General features: G+C 43.6%; 1 protein-coding gene across 4 annotated transcripts in view; it reads right to left on the reverse strand.

Annotated features, from left to right (window-relative positions):
- LOC109865261 (dachshund homolog 1-like) overlaps positions 1-20763 on the reverse strand; it is a 259894-nt gene that overhangs the window by 102440 nt on the left and 136691 nt on the right. For all 4 annotated transcript variants that reach the window (XM_020453381.2, XM_020453386.2, XM_020453374.2 and 1 more), the window contains exon 2: positions 7069-7184. In XM_020453381.2, coding sequence (XP_020308970.1) covers positions 7069-7184 — 116 coding nt within the window. The remainder of the gene's footprint in view (positions 1-7068; positions 7185-20763) is intronic.

The following is a 20763-nucleotide window of genomic DNA, read 5'->3' on the forward strand; positions in this document are numbered from 1 at the left end:
AGCTCGCTGACGACAAAACGGTCTACAGAGAGGAGGTAGGCACTCGGACGGCATGGTGGCAGGTAAAAAACCTCTCCCTCAACATCAGCAAAACAAAGGAGCTGATTATGGACTTCAGGAGGAACCAGGCTGGGCATACCCCCGTTCAGATAGGTCCCCGAGGGCCCTCACCACGTTCTACAGGAGCACCATTGAGAGCATACCGTTGGGCTGCATCACTGCCTGATACTGCAACTCTACCGCCACAGACCGCAAGGCTCTACAGAGGGTGGTACAATCAGCCGAACGCACCATTGGATGCACACTGTTTACCCTTCAGGACACCTACAACACCAGGTGTCGCAGGAAGGCCAAGAAGATCATCCAGGTCCTCAGCCACCCGAGCCACGGCCTGTTCTCGACGCTTCCATCACTCAGACGAGTATAGGAGCATCATGGCAAAAACTGTATGACTGGCCAATCGCTTCAACCCCCCTAGGGAGCACAAGATATCGGTAAGCATTTAGGAATCAGCTGATATTAGCTAAAAATGCCTAATTTTCTAGTTTAACTCCGATGTGCAAAACCGATGTCAAAGCTGCCGTGCATACCTATATAACATACTGTAGGTAGACGACATAATAACGCCACGAAAAATACAGTGCTACACAGAACAAAAGCAGAAAAATACTAAGTGTACACTTTCAACAACTAAACAAGTTCGAGTCCAGCAGTCCTTTGAAAGAGTAAGAACATTTTATCGAGACAACTCAAAGGCAAAATCCAAGCCAAGCTACTTGCTTAACACCAAGCTACTTGCTATGGGCGTCACTACTATTAGCTTCATGACTGACATTTGGATCAGCAATGTCAGCCCCATGAGCATGCTGAGTCAGACAGCACAGTGGGTCTACGAGGGGTCTATTTCGTACTGAGGAAAGCCATATTGCATGCTCAAGAATGTGCTCGTTCTCATACCGCTGCTGCCATTTCATGGCATTTGAGAACATGTTTGAAACTTAGAAACATGAACACACTCCTAGCTCCATTCGAACAACTGACTGGAGAAATAAGCTCATCAACTGTGTCTGCAGCAGAAGTGATACCCTCTGTCATGACATTGAAACTCCTGCTGAACAAAACTGCCGACACAGATCGTGGGGTTAAAACTTGCAAAGGTACTCTACAAGAGGCTGTGAACAAGTGATCCGGTGGCATTCTCTCTTTTACTGTGTCGCCACCATGCTCGATGCTAGGTACAAGAACCCCTACTTTGATGCAGACAAGAAATAGGGTTTATGTAAAATGTTGGACACAGCTGGACAAGATAGAAACAGACACAGTGACAGTGCGCACCAAAGAAGAGAGGCCACGGACAGACAGAGCTGAAACTTCAGTGCTTGACCAGTATGATGCAATTCTGGTTGAGACTGAACAAATGAACGATGAAACAGCACAGCAAGTAAGTGAATTTAATAGGTTATGATCATGTTTTAATGGTAATGGGGACATATGTAAATGCCAACAAAGTAACTTGTTGGTGTGTGTGTGTTTGTGTGTGTGTGTTTAAACTATTTAACTGTACTAGAATGCTTAAAAGGCTGCTAAAGTTTTTTATATCGGGTGTCGGCATCAGGTTTTTTTTTGGCAAGGAAAATATCGGATATTGGTATCGGGCAAACATTTTGTATCGGTGCATCCCTCATAGTTACAATTGTCAATATGTTTATTATTATTATTGTTTTTTCCTGCCCTTTTTGATCGGCACTGTTGGCGCTTAAGAATTTCACTGTGCCCTGTGCATGTGACTAATAAACTCTAATCTAATCCCCAATGCACACACACAAGCACACACTCCTCTCTCCAGCAGCTGATATGCAGATGGTGAGACCAACTGAGCCACTGACAGGGAGGTGCATATCATTTAAAGCCTCGTTTGCATCTTAAAATACATTGGGACCATATTGACGAACAGTATACATCATGTCACCAAGGCCCGCTCGTTTGCAATGGCACCTCTCTGCTGTTCCATATGCATGAGAACGACACATACACAAATGCACATATACACACACACACACACACACACACACACACACACACACACACGCACACACACACGCACACACACACGCACACACGAGGCTTGGTAATGAATGTGGCCTCTGCCCAGCCTGAAGGTCAGCTTTCATTTCTGTCTAATGGCCAAGAGTCAACTGTTTTCCAAATGAGATGTATGCAGAGTAGACTGCAGAGTAAATATTGAAATCACCTCCGGGGTTGTTACTAAGATTAATTCCGCCACAAATCAGGTGCGGCATAAAGGACTTTTATAGTACAGAAGATGGCATTCACTGATGCATTGTGATGTATGCATGTGCAATTTTTACTTCACCTACTGTGTAGGTTTGATGTACACTGAGTTTACAGAACATTAGGAACACCTGCTTTTTACATGAAATATACTGACCAGGTGAAAGCTATGATCCCATATTGATGTCAGTGTAGTTGAAGGGGAGGAGACAGGTTAAAGAAGGATTTTTAAGCCTTGATACAATTGAGACATGGATTGTGTATGTGTGCCATTCAGAGAGTGAATGGGTAAGACAAAATATTTAAGTGTCTTTGAATGGGGTATGGTAGTAGGTGCCAGGTGCACTGGTTTGAGAGGGTCAAGAAGTGCAACGCTGCTGGGTTTTTCACACTCAACAGATTTCCATGTGCATCATGAATGGTCCACCACTTAAAGGACATCCAGCAAACTTGACATAACTGTGGGAAGCATTGGCGTCAACATGGGCCGGCATCCCTGTGGAACGCTTTCGACACCTTGTAGAGTCCATGACCCGATAAATTGAGTCTGTTCTGAGGGCAAAAGGGGGTGCAACTCAATATTAGGAAGGTGTCCCTAATGTTTTGTACACTTAGTGCATATTGTGATTACAAATTATTGACCAAATGTGCTCAAATCATCAGAGACATTGATCTAATCTAGAAGCCATTGTGATGTTCAGAGAAATTATTGAAAGGTATCTCTGCCAAGAAAGGACGTTTAGCAGAAAAAAAGAAAAAAAAACACCCAATAAAAAACTAACAGATTCATCCAGATCTACTTATCTATGATAAAGGGACTCGGTGAGACTGACCCCCACCTTCCGAACCCCATCTTTACATAATATAAGTTTAAATTGAAACCTTTGTTCATATAATTATTTCATTTCAGCCAATCTATTGTCAATAGCTCATAACACGCAGCACCCACCTTACACTCAATCTAACAAGGAGGCGTCAAGATCTCCGAACAGTGCAACAAGTCTATTAAAACGACTAGACGTGTAAATGTCAAAAGGCCCATCCCACACCCTCCTCCTAATCTGCATTCAGTACTATGCAAACAAAATACCGACATCATGGATTCTTTCAAATTCACCCTAAAAGATTCAGACAGACAGGTTTTTTCGTCTGGTCATCTCATATACACACACACAGAATCCTCCTTGGCCACAAACAAACACCAACACAACAGGGTCATGTTCATTAGCGCACGCAACAGAAAACATTTTAAAACATTTTGCAACGGGAAACAAAAATGAGTGTTTCTCATTGGAAAAGTCCAAGCAGTCCATTTTCTTTCATTTGGTGCCTAATGGACATAACCCAGTATTGCATGGTATGGACACAGCCACACCACACAAGTTGGAAAGCAAACACCCTTCCCAACGCCCCAATTTCAACAAATGGAAAACAGCATGGCAGAGAAGGAGAGTCAGAGTCAGAAAACAGCAAATAATGGAGACGAGGTCTGATGGTTGCCCTCGGAGCAGCTGTCATATTAAATAATAATGAAGCATCTATTAATATGCAAAGGAAGTGGCAGCCTCGACTGGCTTAACGCTGTCATGCCTCTGCATATTGTCAGGATCTTCATCATTAATTAACACGCAAAGCTACCCCATACCTGCGACCAATGTCAGAACATTTCTCTCTTACGACAAACACCCACCCTGATGCCACAGCCCTTCTCAACACCAACCGATGGGAGTAATTCAATTAAAATTAGATTAACTCCACATCGGTACTCAAAAGAAAGACTGACTTTTACGTCTCTTTTTCCCTTCAGGCAGTGATAAAGAGGCAGTGATAAAGAATGACCTGTGTTTTATCTGTTGTGTTGCTTTCTCTTTATATCTCTCCCTCTCTTTATGGTCTATCCCTCCCTCTCTCTCTTTGCTTGCGCCTTCTCTCTATCTCTCTCTCTCTGTAATGCTACTGTATGGTCCCCCCGGTCTCTCGCTCTCTACTCTTACGTGCAGCGCTGAAACAGTAACTAAAACGGTTTCTGAGATGCAGAGGTTAAGCTAAGTAGCAGAAAGGAGAGACAGTCCATGTCAATGAGCATGGATTTGGGGAAGCTTCCTTTTATGCATGGGCTGGCTGTGACGACGGTAGTGGCAGTGACAAACTGGGGTTTTGGAGTTCTGCGAGTCCTCGGGTACACCGCACCCGCGGCACTTGAACTCAGCGCTATTGAACATGACAAATTGTGTATCAATTACAGATACGCACAAACCTTGTGACCAGCGGCGAACTGGAAGCTGTAATGGGAAGTTGTGTGTGTGTGCAGAGCTAGGATATAGTGGTGAAGATGGGTGCCTAGGTAGTGGCCAGAGTGTGAGTCTCTGAATGCAGGCTGTTCAGAAAGCCTCTCTACAGTAAAGGAGATGTCATCTATGTGTGCTGTCAGTCCACGGCATTCCATTTAGTGGGCCAATCTGCCTGTAATGCATCAGCAACTGGAAAGACTCCAGAGCAACCCCAATCCCTGGGGCGCACCCACATGAACACACACACGCACACATGCAAACACGCAGATTCATGCACTCACACGCAGATTCATGCACTCACACACACACAAGCACACATGCACACACATAGATGCATGCACACACACACACACACACACACACACACACACACACACACACACACACACACACACACACACACACACACACACACACACACACACACACACACACACAAGCACATCCAAGCACACACATAAACTTGCACAAAAGCAAACAAATGCATACATACACACACGTGCACACACACGAGCAAAGGATGTTTCCTTAAATTGAAACCATGGCAAATTAAGACACCCTTCCCTGAATTGAACTGGTGTCAAGGGCAAAACATACACATGTCAACAATGTCTCTCACATAAATAGGCTTTCTGAAAATATAAGTCATTGAGTCATTGTGTGGAAAGCACACTTTCATAATGCACTGTATCTCAACTTTGGCACTATAAAACAAAACAAAAAGTCCACATTTTCAAATAACCTTCATTGGTTGAACAATATCTGTGACTCTCTCTCAGTGAAGTTTCCATGCAGGTGGCCATCGGAGAAGATTGGGTTATTGGGTGATTTGCCGGATTTGGTGCAATGCATCATGGGGGACAGATTTTTGTTAAATGGAGTCACCTGCTCTGCAGAGACAGGGTACAGGACTGAGTATTATTCCATTGCTAGTAAGCAAACTACTATGTATGGTCACTTTGCATCATTTTGAAGAATCATTTGTCATAACTTTGTTACTAACTTTGTACCATAATCAAACCACAGAAGCCAGTTAGGGAGAAAGTTCAGCCACCTTGGCTTTTGCGGCCACACATAGAAAGGAAGTTACGAGGGGACCAAAAAAACTAAATTACTTTATCTTGCTTTCCTGAATAACCTGACTAAATGTCAAGGTCATAGACTCCATCGGGGCTTAAAGGGGAGGGATATCAAAAGGCTTTTCTGTTGCTTTATGTTCCACTAAATAAAACCATGGCTTTCTCATCTTTGTCCTGCTTTGCTGTACCGAATGGCCTTTTGAGTCATTCCAAACAAGACACAGATAGTATGTGACCTCACCACACTCCCAGAGTTCAAAGCTGGGCATTGATCTGTGAGCCTCCATTGTTAAGAATGTGGCCAATCTGTGTCTGCTATTGAATTTAAAACATTTCTCAGGTGAATATTATTATTTTTTGCCTTGGAAAGAAAATAACTCACTCCCACGCTGTTTTTTCTCGATGAGAAAATGTGAGTGTAAGGTAGGAAGATTTTCAGAAATACTCAAGCATAGCAAAATCTTGGAGGCAAATTGTAAGATTACAAAGAAAACAAAACAAATTCTATGGAGTTTAGTTGTTTCTTGCAAGATGGCTAAATACAGCAAAGCTAAGAGTTAAGAGAAACCTAAAGACAGTAAAATATTTTTAAATATGGAAAAATCTAAATAAATGAGGGGGAAAAACGAAATATGCAAATCAGAGCATTTTTTACACCCAGCGACATCAAAGACGTCACAATGCAACCAGCCGCAAATAGAACAAAAGCATTAGCTGCATTAAGACTCGCCCGGGGGCACGTTAGGTCACAAACGGTTGTTGTTGATTCTTGTGGCAATAAAGCTTGCTTTAGCATCAACCATGCCTATGTACATACACCAGTGGAGTGGATTTAATCGCACTAATTAGAATGCTCTCAAGGCGAAACGCAGCATCTACTAAAATAATCTGAGAGAATAGGACGTCACTCCAATTTATTCTCCCTTTCTGTCTCTTTCCTTCCTTTTCTCTCTCTCTCCGTTTCCGGGGGATGAGTTAAAAAAAATATTTTTTGTGAACTAGTTCAAATGAGCTGCTGGTTGTCTGGTGGTTGTCTGATGGTTGTCTGATGGTTGTCTGGTGGTTGTGTGTGCATGCGTCACTTCGCTCTGCTTGCAGTTTAGAGGACAAGGAGAGGGAAGCATGGCGTGCTTTGGGGGTGCTGAGGGTATGGAGGATTGTTTCAGTGTGTGTGTGTGTGTGTGTGTGTGTGTGTCCGTGCATGTGTGTGTATGGTTAGCGTATGCATGTAGGTGCACAAATATGTGTGTGTATGTATACATTGACTATGTGCAAATACTGTATGTGTGTGTTTTTGCGTGCGTGCATGTGTGTGATCGTGTTTGTGTGTGCCTCGTGTGTGTGTATGTTAGTGTGCACTTGCGTGTATGCATGCGTCTTTGTTTGTGTGTAACTACAATACATACCTGAGGATGGGAAGGTTCCAGGGGACATGAGGCCAGGGACAGAGTGAGGCATGATGTGTGGGTTCTCTGATGATGTCACACTCTGGGTCCTCTTGGGAGGCCTGCCTGGTCTGGAGCTGGGAGAGACAGAAGAAAGAGGACTTGAACTTTTGATGCTCTCTCTATAGAGACATCTTCCCTTACCTAAAAACAATCCTCAATACCCCCCCCCCCCCACATCACCGTAATAAGTCAAACAGAATGGAGGGAAAAATGTAATAGGGTAAGGTAAGCAGATGTCGGCCAGGGAGCAGAGCGAGAGAAGGGGGGATGAGTGAAGGAGAGAGGGGAGGGGGAAGGGGAAAAGAGGGAGAGAAAGAGATATGTTAAAGAGTAAGACACATATGAGGAAGAGGTAGAAGGATAGAAATGTTGAAATACATGTTGAAATAAAGACAGACAAAGAGAGGGAGGAGAGAGTGAGAGGGGAAAAAAGAGATGGGGGAGAGGAAGGTGTTAACATTTTGGACCACTGCAGAATGCAATTCCATTCCAGAGAGCCAACAAAACACCGTACTGTAAATAAATTCCCTTTTCAAGGACAGTTGCTTTCCGCCGCTCCAACATAATAGACTTCCCGTAACTAATTAGATTACACGCTGAATTTATTTCCTTTATTGCAGATCAACCACTTTTTGATGCATAATTCATCGGCCGTACCTCGTTACCTGCTCCCGCGTATTAATATCCCAGCACACTATTTGAATTGCCTCACTTGCATATGATAAAACCTAGCCGAGGCCGGCAGCGCTCTAGCAGCCCTCTCGGCCTGGAAATTACATGTTAACTTGCTATAATTATTGCAGTCAGGCCCCACTATTGATTTATAGGACTTTGAAAAAACCCAAATATGTGTAGTTCTGGTAATGAATGATATGTTAAGGTTCTTCAGGAAATTAAAAACCACTGGGTGCCTTAGGAAATGTTCTGCTTGTTTGATTTAATGTGACGCCGTAGCTGGGAGGTGGAGGAGAGACGACGTGATTCGGTGATTCAGACTTGTTGGATCTTTTTGATGGGCCCCCGTTTATTACTGCAAATGAGAAGGAGCCCAGATTTGGACTTGATAAATTACTCCTCTGGCTTACTTTCAGAGCTGAGCTGATGTACCCTGTGTATGTATTCCCCCATATCTTAATCAGTTACTTATTAATAAGCTTTGTATCGCAATCGATATAAACTTTAGTTGGCGTAGTTATAGTTTGAAAAAGCCTATGGGATTTATTGTCAATATGATCACATATTCAAGACGCAGGGATTTTATTAGGCACATTCCATTATGGAACATAGACTGAAGAGGTATCTTTGGTGGAGAAAATGAATAGCCAAGTCATGATACTGGTTGCATGCATTATCAGTGATAATAGTCAATTTTAAGCAACACTACATTTCCCTTCCGCATGCCAGAAGAAAAAATATATATGTCACTTCTATAGAAGACCACAGTTAGCAGGTATACCATAGTTCTTTATCACATCATCCTCAATATTTTGCATGGAGTCATCTCAGATCTTCCAAAAGTGAATCTTCTAAATTATCAACAGCCTTATTGAAATATAAAATTGTTTATTTGTCACGACTTCCGCCGAAGTCTGTTCCTCTCCTTGTTCGGGCGGTGTTCGGCGGTCGATGTAGACGGTCTTCTAGCCATCGCCAATCCACCTTTCATTTTCCATTTGTTTTGTCTTGTTTTCCCACACACCTGGTTTACATTCCCTCATTAATTGTCGGAGGATGGTCTGGGTGGGCATCTATCCGTGGTGGTGGCTCTGGTGCACGACGTGGACCCCGCTCCACCTTAGGCTTGGCCCACTTAGGTGGCGCCTCTGGAGCGGGTACCCTCGCAGCGGGCCCCGGAAAGGCGGGCGACTCTGGCAGCTCCAGACTGGCGGGCGACTCTGGCAGCTCCGGACTGGCGGGCGACTCTGGCAGCTCCGGACTGGCGGGCGACTCTGGCAGCTCCGGACTGGCGGGCGACTCTGGCAGCTCCGGACTGGCGGGCGACTCTGGCAGCTCCGGACTGGCGGGCGACTCTGGCAGCTCCGGACTGGCGGGCGACTCTGGCAGCTCCGGACTGGCGGGCGACTCTGGCAGCTCCGGACTGGCGGGCGACTCTGGCAGCTCCGGACTGGCGGGCGACTCTGGCAGCTCCGGACAGGCGGGCGACTCTGGCAGCTCCGGACAGGCGGGCGACTCTGGCAGCTCCGGACAGGCGGGCGACTCTGGCAGCTCCGGACAGGCGGGCGACTCTGGCAGCTCCGGACAGGCAGGCGACTCTGGCAGCTCCGGACAGGCGGGCTACTCTGGCAGCTCCGGACAGGCGGGCGACTCTGGCAGCTCCGGACAGGCGGGCGACTCTGGCAGCTCCGGACAGGCGGGCGACTCTGGCAGCTCCGGACAGGCGGGCGACTCTGGCAGCTCCGGACAGGCGGGCGACTCTGGCAGCTCCGGACAGGCGGGCAACTCCGGCAGCTCCGGACAGACGGGAAACTCCGGCAGCTCCGGACAGGCGGGAGACTCCGGCAGCTCCGGACAGGCGGGAGACTCCGGCAGCTCCGGACAGGCGGGAGACTCCGGCAGCTACGGACAGGCGGGAGACTCCGGCAGCTACGGACAGGCGGGAGACTCCGGCAGCTACGGACAGGCGGGAGACTCCGGCAGCTACGGACAGGCGGGAGACTCCGGCAGCTACGGACAGGCGGGAGACTCCGGCAGCTACGGACAGGCGGGAGACTCCGGCAGCTACGGACAGGCGGGAGACTCCGGCAGCTCCGGACAGGAGGGAGACTCCGGCAGCTCCGGACAGGAGGGAGACTCCGGCAGCTCCGGACAGGAGGGAGACTCCGGCAGCTCCGGACAGGAGGGAGACTCCGGCAGCCCCAGACAGGAGGGAGACTCTGGCAGCAGGCTGGGGAGACATACAGGTGGCCTCCTCCATGGCCGAGGCACCGGTCACACTGGGCCGCGGAGGTGCACTGGCGGTCTCGAGCACAGAGCTGGCCCCACCCGTTCTGGCTGAATGCCAGCTTCCATCCTGCAAATGCGGGACGCTGGCACCGAGCACTCCGGCCTGTGAATACTCGGCCGAGACACAGTGCGCATCACCCCATAGCCTGACCAATCCCATGCTCGCCACAGTAAGCACGGGGAGTGGGCTCAGGTCTCCATCCTGACTCTGCCACACTCCCCATGTGCCCCCCCAAAAAAATTTTTGGGGGGGGCTGCCTCTCGGGCTTCCTTGCCAGCCGTGTTCGTGTTGCCAACTCCATTCTCCGGTATCCCTCCTCGCACTGTTCCAAAGAATCCCAGGCGGGCTCCGGCACTCTCCCTGGGTCGACCGACCACCTTTCTACCTCCTCCCAGGTTGTCTCATAGTCCAAATAGCGCTGCTCACCTGTCCAGGAGTCCCTTTCACCACGCTGCTTGATCCTTTGGTGATGGGTAGTTCTGTAACGGCTGTTGGAAGGAGTGGAGGACCAAGGTGCAACGTGGTACGTGTTCATCTTTATTATTTGAACTGAACACTGATTAACAAAACAACAACGAAGAGAACGAACAAAACCGAAACAGTTCTGTCTGGTGCAGAAAGACACAAAACATAAAACAACTACCCACACAACACAGGTGGGAAAAGGCTACCTAAGTATGATTCTCAATCAGAGACAACGATAGAGAGCTTGCCTCTGATTGAGAACCACACCCGGCCAAACACACAGAAATAGAAAATATAGAACCCACAACATAGAATGCCCACCCCAACTCACGCCCTGACCAAACCAAAATAGAGACATAAAAGGATCTCTAAGGTCAGGGCGTGACATATGTAAGTGCTTGTGTACTATGACTGGTGCGCAACGGGTTATTTTGTACCCACATTTTGTTCTGGATGCTGTTGGTTTTGCTAATAAAACTGCTCCGGTTATTACCCAGTTCTGCTCTCCTGCGCCTGACTTCCCTGCCGCCAGCAACGCACACCTTACATTATTGAAATTTAAGAAAAGAGGTTTCATGCTCAAACAACAGGAGTAGAAGTTGAACTCAATTGACATTTCCCACAATGATAAACGGTTCAACACAGTGGTGTGTCAGTTCAGCCAGTCTCAGAAGTTTAATCTATTCAGTCCTTTTTCTTTGTGATGTGTATTTACCTATATGCAGCCTAAGTACTCTCTCCCTCACACATTATCTGACTCACACACAAATGAGAGAGAGAGAGATAAAAGATAGCGAGAGAGAAAGAAGAGCAAAGAAATTGTGAACAAAAGGGAGGTAAAAAGATAGCAAGATAGAAAGAAGAAAGAAAAAGAGAGAGAACAAATAAGTGTCCGTTCAACCTGGGGACATCTGGAAATGTAATTCCCATTTCTACAGAGCCACCACCTCTTTGATATTATGAGAGGGAGAGATCTCAGACAGTTTTACTGTCATCACTTTCACTTATTCTCCGTCTGAATTATTTACGAAAGACCTCAATGGAGGGCATATGATGGGTGAATGGCTTTTTCAAACAAAACTAAAAGCAGAAAAACTCCAGTGGACAAAACATGTCACATCGACTTGGAGCTGATGGCCAGAAGGGACCAGACGATGTGTGTGCCCGGTAGAAAGGAACAGTTTAGTAGAAGTCATGTTTAGATAGGCTAGAAGAAGATATGTCTGTGTATTTAGAGGGGTAGCATTTCAACTTTGTATGCAGTGGACTGGTGGTGAAAGCTGTACCATAACAGAATAGGGGGTGTCATCTGAAACAGATGTCATTGGGCCACTGCATGTTGTGGTCATGAAGTACAGTATGTCTGGGACATAATTAATAACCATGCATTGTAATACCCATGCACCCCAATAATGTATATTAGCATGGGCTAGATTTAGCATGATCAATTGTCCGTATAGAATTTGGAATATGCAATATATACATACAGTGTGCCCCATAATGCATTTTTGTTGTTATTCTGGTTCTGTACTCTAGCACTTTGGGTTTGAAAGGATACAATGACATTGAGGTGCAGACTGTCAGCTTTAATTTGAGGGTAGTTTCATACATTTCGGATGAACCGTTTAGCACCTTTTGTACATGGTCTCCCCATTTTAAGGTACTAAGTATTTGTTGAATTGGCTTCACAGATGTGTGTCGTTAGGCATGTGTATTAATTTGTGTAGTTAGTGAATGCAGGAGAGCTGTTGATGAATATTATTGATTCTAGACGTTGCTATTGCCTTAGTAGGTGGTTGTTGGGGTGTGACAACATGAAAACAGCAGTGTCGATGCAAATGAAGCTGGCCGTCATAAAGTTCAGAAATGAAAATCAATCAGAAACATTGCAAAAACCCTGGGCATGCCCAAGTTAACAGTTCGGTTCATCATTAACGAGAAAAAAAAAACGGTGAACTCAATGATGTCAAAAGACCAGGTTGACTGAGGAAGACCAGGTAGACTGAGGAGAATACTCTCTATGGTGAAACCCCCCTGACAACAGCCCAACAGATCAAAAACACTCTCCTGGATGCAGGTGTAGATGTGTCAAACTCTACCATACGTAGAAGACTACGCCAGCAGGACTACAGAGGATACACTTCAAGATGCAAACCACTGATACGCCTGAAGAACAGAAAGGCCAGATTACAGTTTGCTAAAAAGCACCTAAAAGAGCCCCAAGAGTTCTGGCAAAAAAGTATTGTGGACAGATGAGACAAAGATTAACATGTACCAGAGTGATGGAAAGAGGAAAGTGTGGAGAGAAAAAAAGACATGCCCATGATCCAAAGCATACCACCTCATCCGTGAACTCGCAATTGTAAATGAGAACTTGTTCTCAACTTGCCTACCTGGTTAAATAAAGGTAAAATAAAATAAATAAATAAAAACATGGTGGAGGGGGTTTTATGGCTTGGGCCTGTTGCTGCCACTTGTCTGCATCGATGATCTGACTGCAGACAGAAGTAGAACAATGAATTCTGAACTCTACAGAAGTATTGTATCTCCTCAGATAAAACCAAATGCCTCCAAACTCATTGCACGGCAATTCATCATGCAACAAGACAATAAACCCAAACATACTGCTGAGGCAACGAAGGGGTTTGTGATGGCCAAATAGTGGAAAATCTCTTGACTGGCTGAGTCAATCACTGGATCTGAATCCAATTGAATATGCATTTTACATGCTGAAGAGGATACTGATAAGTCCCAGAAACAAGCAGGAACTGAAGATGGCTGCAGTACAGGCCTGGCAGAGCATCACCAGGGAAGATACCCAGCATCTGGTGATGTCGATGCATTGCAGACTTCAAGCAGTCATTGCATGCAAAGGATATGCGACCAAATATTAACAATGATTACTTTATTCTACATTATGTTAAACTGTCCAATGATTTTTGATGCCTGAAAATGGGGGGTCTATGTACAAAAGTTTCTATAATTTCTAAACGCTTCATCCGATATGTATGAAAATACCCTCAAATCTGACAGTCTGCACTTCACCCTCATTGTCATTGTATCCTTTCAAACTCAAAGTGCTAGAGCACAGAACCAAAATAACAAAAAATGGTCACTGTCCAATGAATTATGGTGCTCACTGTATACACAGACTATACAAAACACCTGCTCTTTCCATGACAGACTGACCAGGTGAATCTAAGTGACAGCTCTGATCCCTTATTGATGTCACTTGTTAAATCCACTTCAATCAGTGTAGATCAGTGTACCTTTATTTAACCAGGCAAGTCAGTTAAGAACACATTCTTATTTTCAATGACGGCCTGGGAACAGTGGGTTAACTGCCTGTTCAGGGGCAGAACGACAGATTTGTACCTTGTCAGCTCGGGGGTTTGAACTCGCAACCTTCCGGTTACTAGTCCAATGCTCTAACCACTAGGCTACGCTGCCGCCCCAAAGAAGGATTGTTAAGCCTTGTGACAATTGAGACATGGATTGAATGGGTGAATGGGCAAGAACAAATATTTAAGTGCCTTTGAACAGGGCATGGTAGCAGGTGCCAGGCACACCGGTTTGTGTCAATGCTGCTGGGTTTTTCACACTCAACAGTTTCCTGTGTGTACCACCAAAAGGACATACAATGTTTGGTATACTTAGTGTATATACCAGAAGCAATGTATGCTTGAATATATTTGATATATTCAATTCATTTCAGTTTAATGTTAAATTATGTTAGCCATTGACCCATACTTTTCATCATATCATACAGGTCCTGAGAGAATTGCATTAGGGAGACACTGAGGGCATTTTAACTTATTAACACTCATCAGGGATCATTACGAACCATTATGAACTCTCTAGCATTTCATATAGTCCTTCCCATATGGTTGAGCCTGACAAAGATCCCAGTGGGCCAAACCGTCTTATAATTCAAACCGTCTTATGTCACTATAATTCACTGGGAAGTATTAGAGTTGCAGACTTCACTTTTGTCCTATATTTCTTTTTCTCTATGCAGCACCTGACTACTGAATGTCCATACATTTCATACTTCTACTGGGCCCATGCTGTACAGTGGATTGACAATGGAACTCAAACTGGCCCAGAACAAAAGAGCCAGGCTATTTGTCAAGCTGCAGATGCTCACTCCCTAAATAGCTTGGCACATAAACTCCTCAGAAGTAGGGCATTATTGCAGAGAGAGATGGTTTAAATTTAAGACTCAATGTGATTGGGATAGCGTATTTGGTTGATCGAGAAAGTGCGGTATCTAGACCTACAGACAAAAGTATCATGCTTAAAAATGTAATACGCAAATCATCTCAACATAACTTACCAAACCAAGATATTGTACTGCACAATCCCTTTTAGAGACTTTGAGATATGATTTAATGTTATGTATATTAGGGTACATTGACTTTTATTTGGGTTTTGGGAGTTTGAAAGTGCTACTATTAGCGGTTAATGGCTAGGTAAGCAAAACCAAAGTGTGGATTTGTACATAGACCACTTTCATTGTGTAAGTCATTTGGTAATGTGGGTGAAGTGTCCCTTTAATTTGGGTGAACCAGCCCACAGACTATCCACTCCTCCTTTTGTGTTTCCAACCACAGGATAATCCGTGGGGTTTCATATCTCTGGAAACCAAATAGGACCCCACCAACCTAGGGTGCGTGGTCCAGCAAAATATGTTACGAATCGAGGAATTCTTCCTTGCTCTCCTTTAGCTGTTTTGCTACCATGGTGAAAACAAAATAGTGGCTGAACTTTCCCTGAGCCATCACACTTCCTTTAATGGACTGGGTCTGTGTAGACTGAACAGTACATGTCGGGGACCCTGATACTATCTAAAACACTATGCTGCCCAGGCAAACAGATTACACAAGGCCCAACAATACACTCAACCGTGCGGGTCCAATTTCAATGCAACAACGCAATAAAAGCCCAATAATCAAATTCATGTTCTCACCCCCTTTTACAGGAAGCAGACATGAGGTGATACTGTATAATACCAATACATCAGATATCACATCAGTCTTTTAGATCGCATGGCGCAACAGTGCACCTCCACCCTATCAGACTTTCCAGTCGACAACAAATACGAATGAAAGGGATCTTGTTTCGGCGAATACCGTGATTATGATTGTTACGCAGATTGACGGTAAATGTAGTGATTATGATCTATAAGAAATCTATTCAAACTTCAGAATTCTGATTTCTTATTTCCAAGTAAGCAAGCTTTCCCTTACAAATCCTCTAAAAGGGACATCTTCAGATGAAGTTATTAATGTAGGCCTAGTCTGGGTCAATGTGTATGCATTATGGCAGATTTACTCAAGTCAGGTTTACCCAAGTATTATTTTGTGTTGCCTCAAGTCGAACCATTGACCTCTTCTGTTTGACATCTCTGAAAGGTAAGGAGTAACGGAATCATTCTGTGTGTAAACAAAGCTTTCCCTCTCCAGGCCTCTGCCAATCAAGCCTTATAAAATATTAACCCAATGTCATTGCCCTTTTCAAAATCTCTCACCTAGAATTCCCTAATTGTTCCTTTTCTTTATCTCGAGAGAGCAGCGAGTAAATAAATTAACAAAATAGCTTTTATCGCCCCCGCATAACCTTTTAACTGAGGGATTATCTAGAGTTTATTTTTCATTTCTTTTGGAGATAGCCAAGTGAGGCCCATTAATTGGTTTGCTGAGGTGGTGACCACTACCAGCAATGGAACAAGGTATTTTTGATAGAACAAAAGCACAGCTCCTTACCTTCTCGACAGTCAAAGACAAACAGTCAGGGGGAAAAATGTTGGGAAGCCATTTAGAAACACCAGGGCTGAATGTGCTGAATTTATATTTTCTATTTGGTTCAATCGAGTTGCTCTAATACGCAATTCCCTGAAGAGGTTATCTTTGTGTTTGTTTGAAGGACAGGGATAACAAGGCTGGGTTGTAAACAATGCGCAATTTACCATCCCTGCAGATAAGATAGGATTGTTGGTAGAGGGGAAACAACTAAAATGAACTGTTTAACTTTAGTAATGGAAAGGAATTGACAATTAGCTATACTGTCATGTATTTTTCTGTAGTTGTTTGGGTTGTAAAACCTGTTTTGGAGAGTATAATATAACATTTTATTAGAAAATGTAGGGAGAGTGAAAGAAATTATATATAAAACAATTATTTGATGAAACATTTTATTTGGCCTTACTGCTTTTAGCCTTTACCAGATGCCCTTATCCAGACTTACAGGAGCAATTAGGGTTAAGTGCCTTGCTCAAAGACACATCAAGAGATTTTTCACTTACTGTATTTGGCTCGGGGCTTTGATCCAGCCACCTTTCAGTTACTGGCCCTACACTCTTAACTGCTAGGCTACCTTGCCGCCCATACAAACACATTGAATAACAGATTCACTACACGGAACAACAGATAGTCCCCTCAAAACGATCTGAAGTAAGTTTGTTCTGAGAGATATACGAAAAACCAGGAAACATGTATTTAACCCCTTATTTTTGGCACTAAACAGTCTCCAAATACACTGCAATTCATTTTCTCAGGCCTGTGGGCGTCCTAGAGCAAAACATCCAACATGTATGTATTCACAAGAGTCTCAACTTTTCACAGCGGGGTCATAGTGTGTAGCCCAAAACTGTTCGGATACTACAGACAGAAGTTCGCAGATCGGCTGATATCTCTAGCTTAAACTGACAGATTTTTATGGGGATTTTTTTTATTATGCTCAATAGATTTACGCGGGGGCATGGACATGTAAGCATCACATCGTCATATTTTGTTACAAAGTATTCTTTCTAACAAAATATTTACATATAGTTCAGGATGTTGTGTATCCCTGGAAATGATCAGGTTTCATGTAAACATTATGGGGTGGCAAGTAGCCTAGTGGTTAGAGCGTTGGGCCAATAACTGAAAGGTTGCTGGATCAAATCCCTGAGCTGACAAGGTAAATATCTGTCATTCTGCCCCTGAACAAGGCAGTTAACCCACTGTTTCCAAGTAGGCAGTCATTGTAAATAAGAACTTGTTTTTAACTGACTTGCCTAGTTAAATAAAGGTTCAATTTAATAAAATTACAGTTTTGAAAACAAAGTGGAACAGGGTGTGTTATTACCACTACTTTTTTAAAACAATGTCTATATTTATTTCCCAAACACAATTCAACACAATAACAAATTGTTGTCTTTTAATCACATTAAGCATCTGCCATTACAGTCTTAACACCTAACAAACGCTTTGTACTTTTTCATTTAAAAAAAACGTTTAACATAGGCCAGCCCTTGTTGGTCCCAGCAATGATGCCTTGCATTACACCTGGGAAGAAAACACTCCAATTTGCCATTGGCTCAACAAACCTGATGGCCATTGGCTCAACTTACACATATATATATATACATACATACAGTACTTGTCAAAAGTTTGTACAAACCTACTCATTCAAGGGTATTTCTTTATTTTTACTATTTTCTACATTGTAGAATAATAGTGAAGACTTAAAAACCATGAAATAACACATATGGAATCACGTAGTCACCAAAAAATGTTAAGCACATTTTATATTCTTCAAAGTAGCCACCCTTTCCCTTGATGACAGCTATGCACCCTCTTGGCATTCTCTCAACCAGCTTCACCTGGTATTCTTTTCCAACAGTCTTGAAGGAGTTCCCACATATGCTGAGCACTTGTTGGCTGCTTTTTCTTCACTCTGTGGTCCAACTCATCTCAAATAATCTCAATTGGGTTGGGGTTGGGTGATTGTGGAGTCCAGGTCATCTGATGCAGCACACCCGCACTCTCATTCCTGGTCAAATAGCCCTTACATAGCCCGGAGGTCTGTTTGGTCATTGTCCTGTTGAAAAACAAATGATAGTCCCATTAAGCGCAAACCAGTTGGGATGGCATGTTGCTGCAGAATGCTGTGGTAGCCATGCTGGTTAAGTGTGCCTGGAATTCTAAATAAATCACAGACAGTGTCACCAGCAAAGCACCCCCACACCATCACACCTCCTACTCCATGATTCACGGTGGGATCCACACATGCAGAGATCATCTGTTCACCTATTCTGCGTCTCACAAAAACACAGAGGAGGGAACCAAAAATCTAAAATTTGGACTCATCAGACCAAAGGACAGATTTCCACCGGTCTAATGTCCATTTCTGGTGTTTCTTGGTCCAAACAAGCCTCTTCATCTTATTGGTGTCCTTTAGTAGGGGTTTCTTTGCAGCAATTCGACCATGAAGGCCTGATTCACACAGTCTCATCTGAACAGTTGATGTTGAGAAGTATCTGTACTTGAACTCTGTGAAGCATTTATTTGGGCTGCAATCTGAGGTGCAGTTAATTGTAATGAACTCCTCCTCTGCAGCAGAGGTAACTCTGGGTCTTCCTTTACTGTGGCGGTCCACATGAGAGCCAGTTTCATCATAGCGCTTGATGGTTTTTGCGACTGCACTTGAAGAAACTTTCAAAGGTCTTGAAATTTTCCTGATGGACTGACCTTCATGTCTATAAGTAATGATGGACTGTCATTTCTCTTTGCTTATTTGAGCTGTTCTTGCCATAATATGGACTTGGTCTTTTACCAAATAGGGCTATCTTTGGTATACCACTACCTACCTTGTCACAACACAACTGATTGGCGATTAAACGTATTAAGAAGGAAATACATTTCACAAATTCACTTTTAACAAGGCACACCTGTTAATTGAAATGCAATACAGGTGACTGACTACCTCATGAAGCCGGTTGAGAGAATGCCAACAGTGTGCAAAGCTGTCATCAAGGCAAAGGGTGGCCACTTTGAAGAACCTCAAATATAAAATATATCTTGATTTGTTTAACACTTTTTGGTTTCTATATGATTCCATATGTGTTATTTCAAAGTTTTGCTGTATTTACTATTGTTCTAAAATGTAGAAAATAGTTTTTAAAAAAGAAGAAAAACCCTTGAATGAGTAGAAGTGTCCAAACTTTTATTCCAGACTCTGACATTGCTTATTCTGATATTTCTTAATTTGTTATTTCTTTATTTACTTTGGACTATATTAGCCCACATCATTTACATGCTAGGTTTAGGATTTCATATTGAAGTTTAGAGACCCCAACTGATGTATAGAACAATCTTAAAATGATCTACTTTGGTTTCGATACATGCATCATGAAACCTCTAATACTATAACTTAATTTGACTTGGTGAAAATGTTTTTTTTGTTTTTTTTTACCTCTCTTGGGTAGGGAAGTATTTTGATGTTCGGATGAAAAGCGTGCCCAAAGTAAACTGCCTCTTACTCAGGCCCAGAAGCTACGATATGCATATAATTGGTAGATTTGGATAGAAAACACTCTAAAGAATGTCTGTGAGTATAACAGAACTGATATGGCAGGCGAAACCCAGAGGACAAACAAAAATCATTTTTTTCAATGTCTATCACTTTTATTATAGGGCCAAGTCCTCCCAGATTGCAGTTCCTAGAGCTTCCACTAGATGACAACAGTCTTTAGAAAGAGTTTCAGGCTGGTATTTGGAAAAATGAGCCAGAAATTGTCGTTTTCCTAGGTGGCTCCCATTTTGGCTGTAGTGTTTCCAAGCGCGTGGATGAGAGTGCGTTCTTTGGTATTTTTTTTACGGTAAAGACAATAATGATTCTCCGTCTTAAATTGTATTGTTTATTTACGTATTAGGGTACCTAAGGTTGAATTATAAACATTGTTTGACTTGTTTGGAAAAGTTTATTAGTAACATTTGGAGGGAATGCATTTTGATGGAGGGAAACTGGGTGGATTATTGAGTGAAGCTCGCCAGCTAAACTGAGTTTTTATTGTTATAAAGAAGGACATTATCGAACAAAATGACCATTTGTGATGTAACTGGGACCTTTTGGAGTGCCAACAGAAGAAGATCATCAAAGGTAAGGCATTTTTTATATTGCTATTTCTGACTTTCGTGTCGCACCTGCCTGGTTGAAATATATTTTACATGTGTTGCTAGGCAGGGCGCTGTGCTCAGATAATCGCATGGTGTGCTTTCGCCGTAAAGCCTTCTTCAAATCTGACACAGCGGCTGGATTAAGAAGAAGTTAAGCTTTATTTTGATGTTATTACACTTGTGATTTTATGAAAGTTAAATATTGATAATTATGTAGTTTGAATTTCGCGCTCTGCAATTGCACCGGATGTTGGCCAGGTGAGACGCTACTGTCCCACCTGC

This window comes from Oncorhynchus kisutch, linkage group LG2 (genome assembly GCF_002021735.2).
Source record: "Oncorhynchus kisutch isolate 150728-3 linkage group LG2, Okis_V2, whole genome shotgun sequence".
In the NCBI taxonomy this organism is placed as follows: domain Eukaryota; kingdom Metazoa; phylum Chordata; class Actinopteri; order Salmoniformes; family Salmonidae; genus Oncorhynchus; species Oncorhynchus kisutch.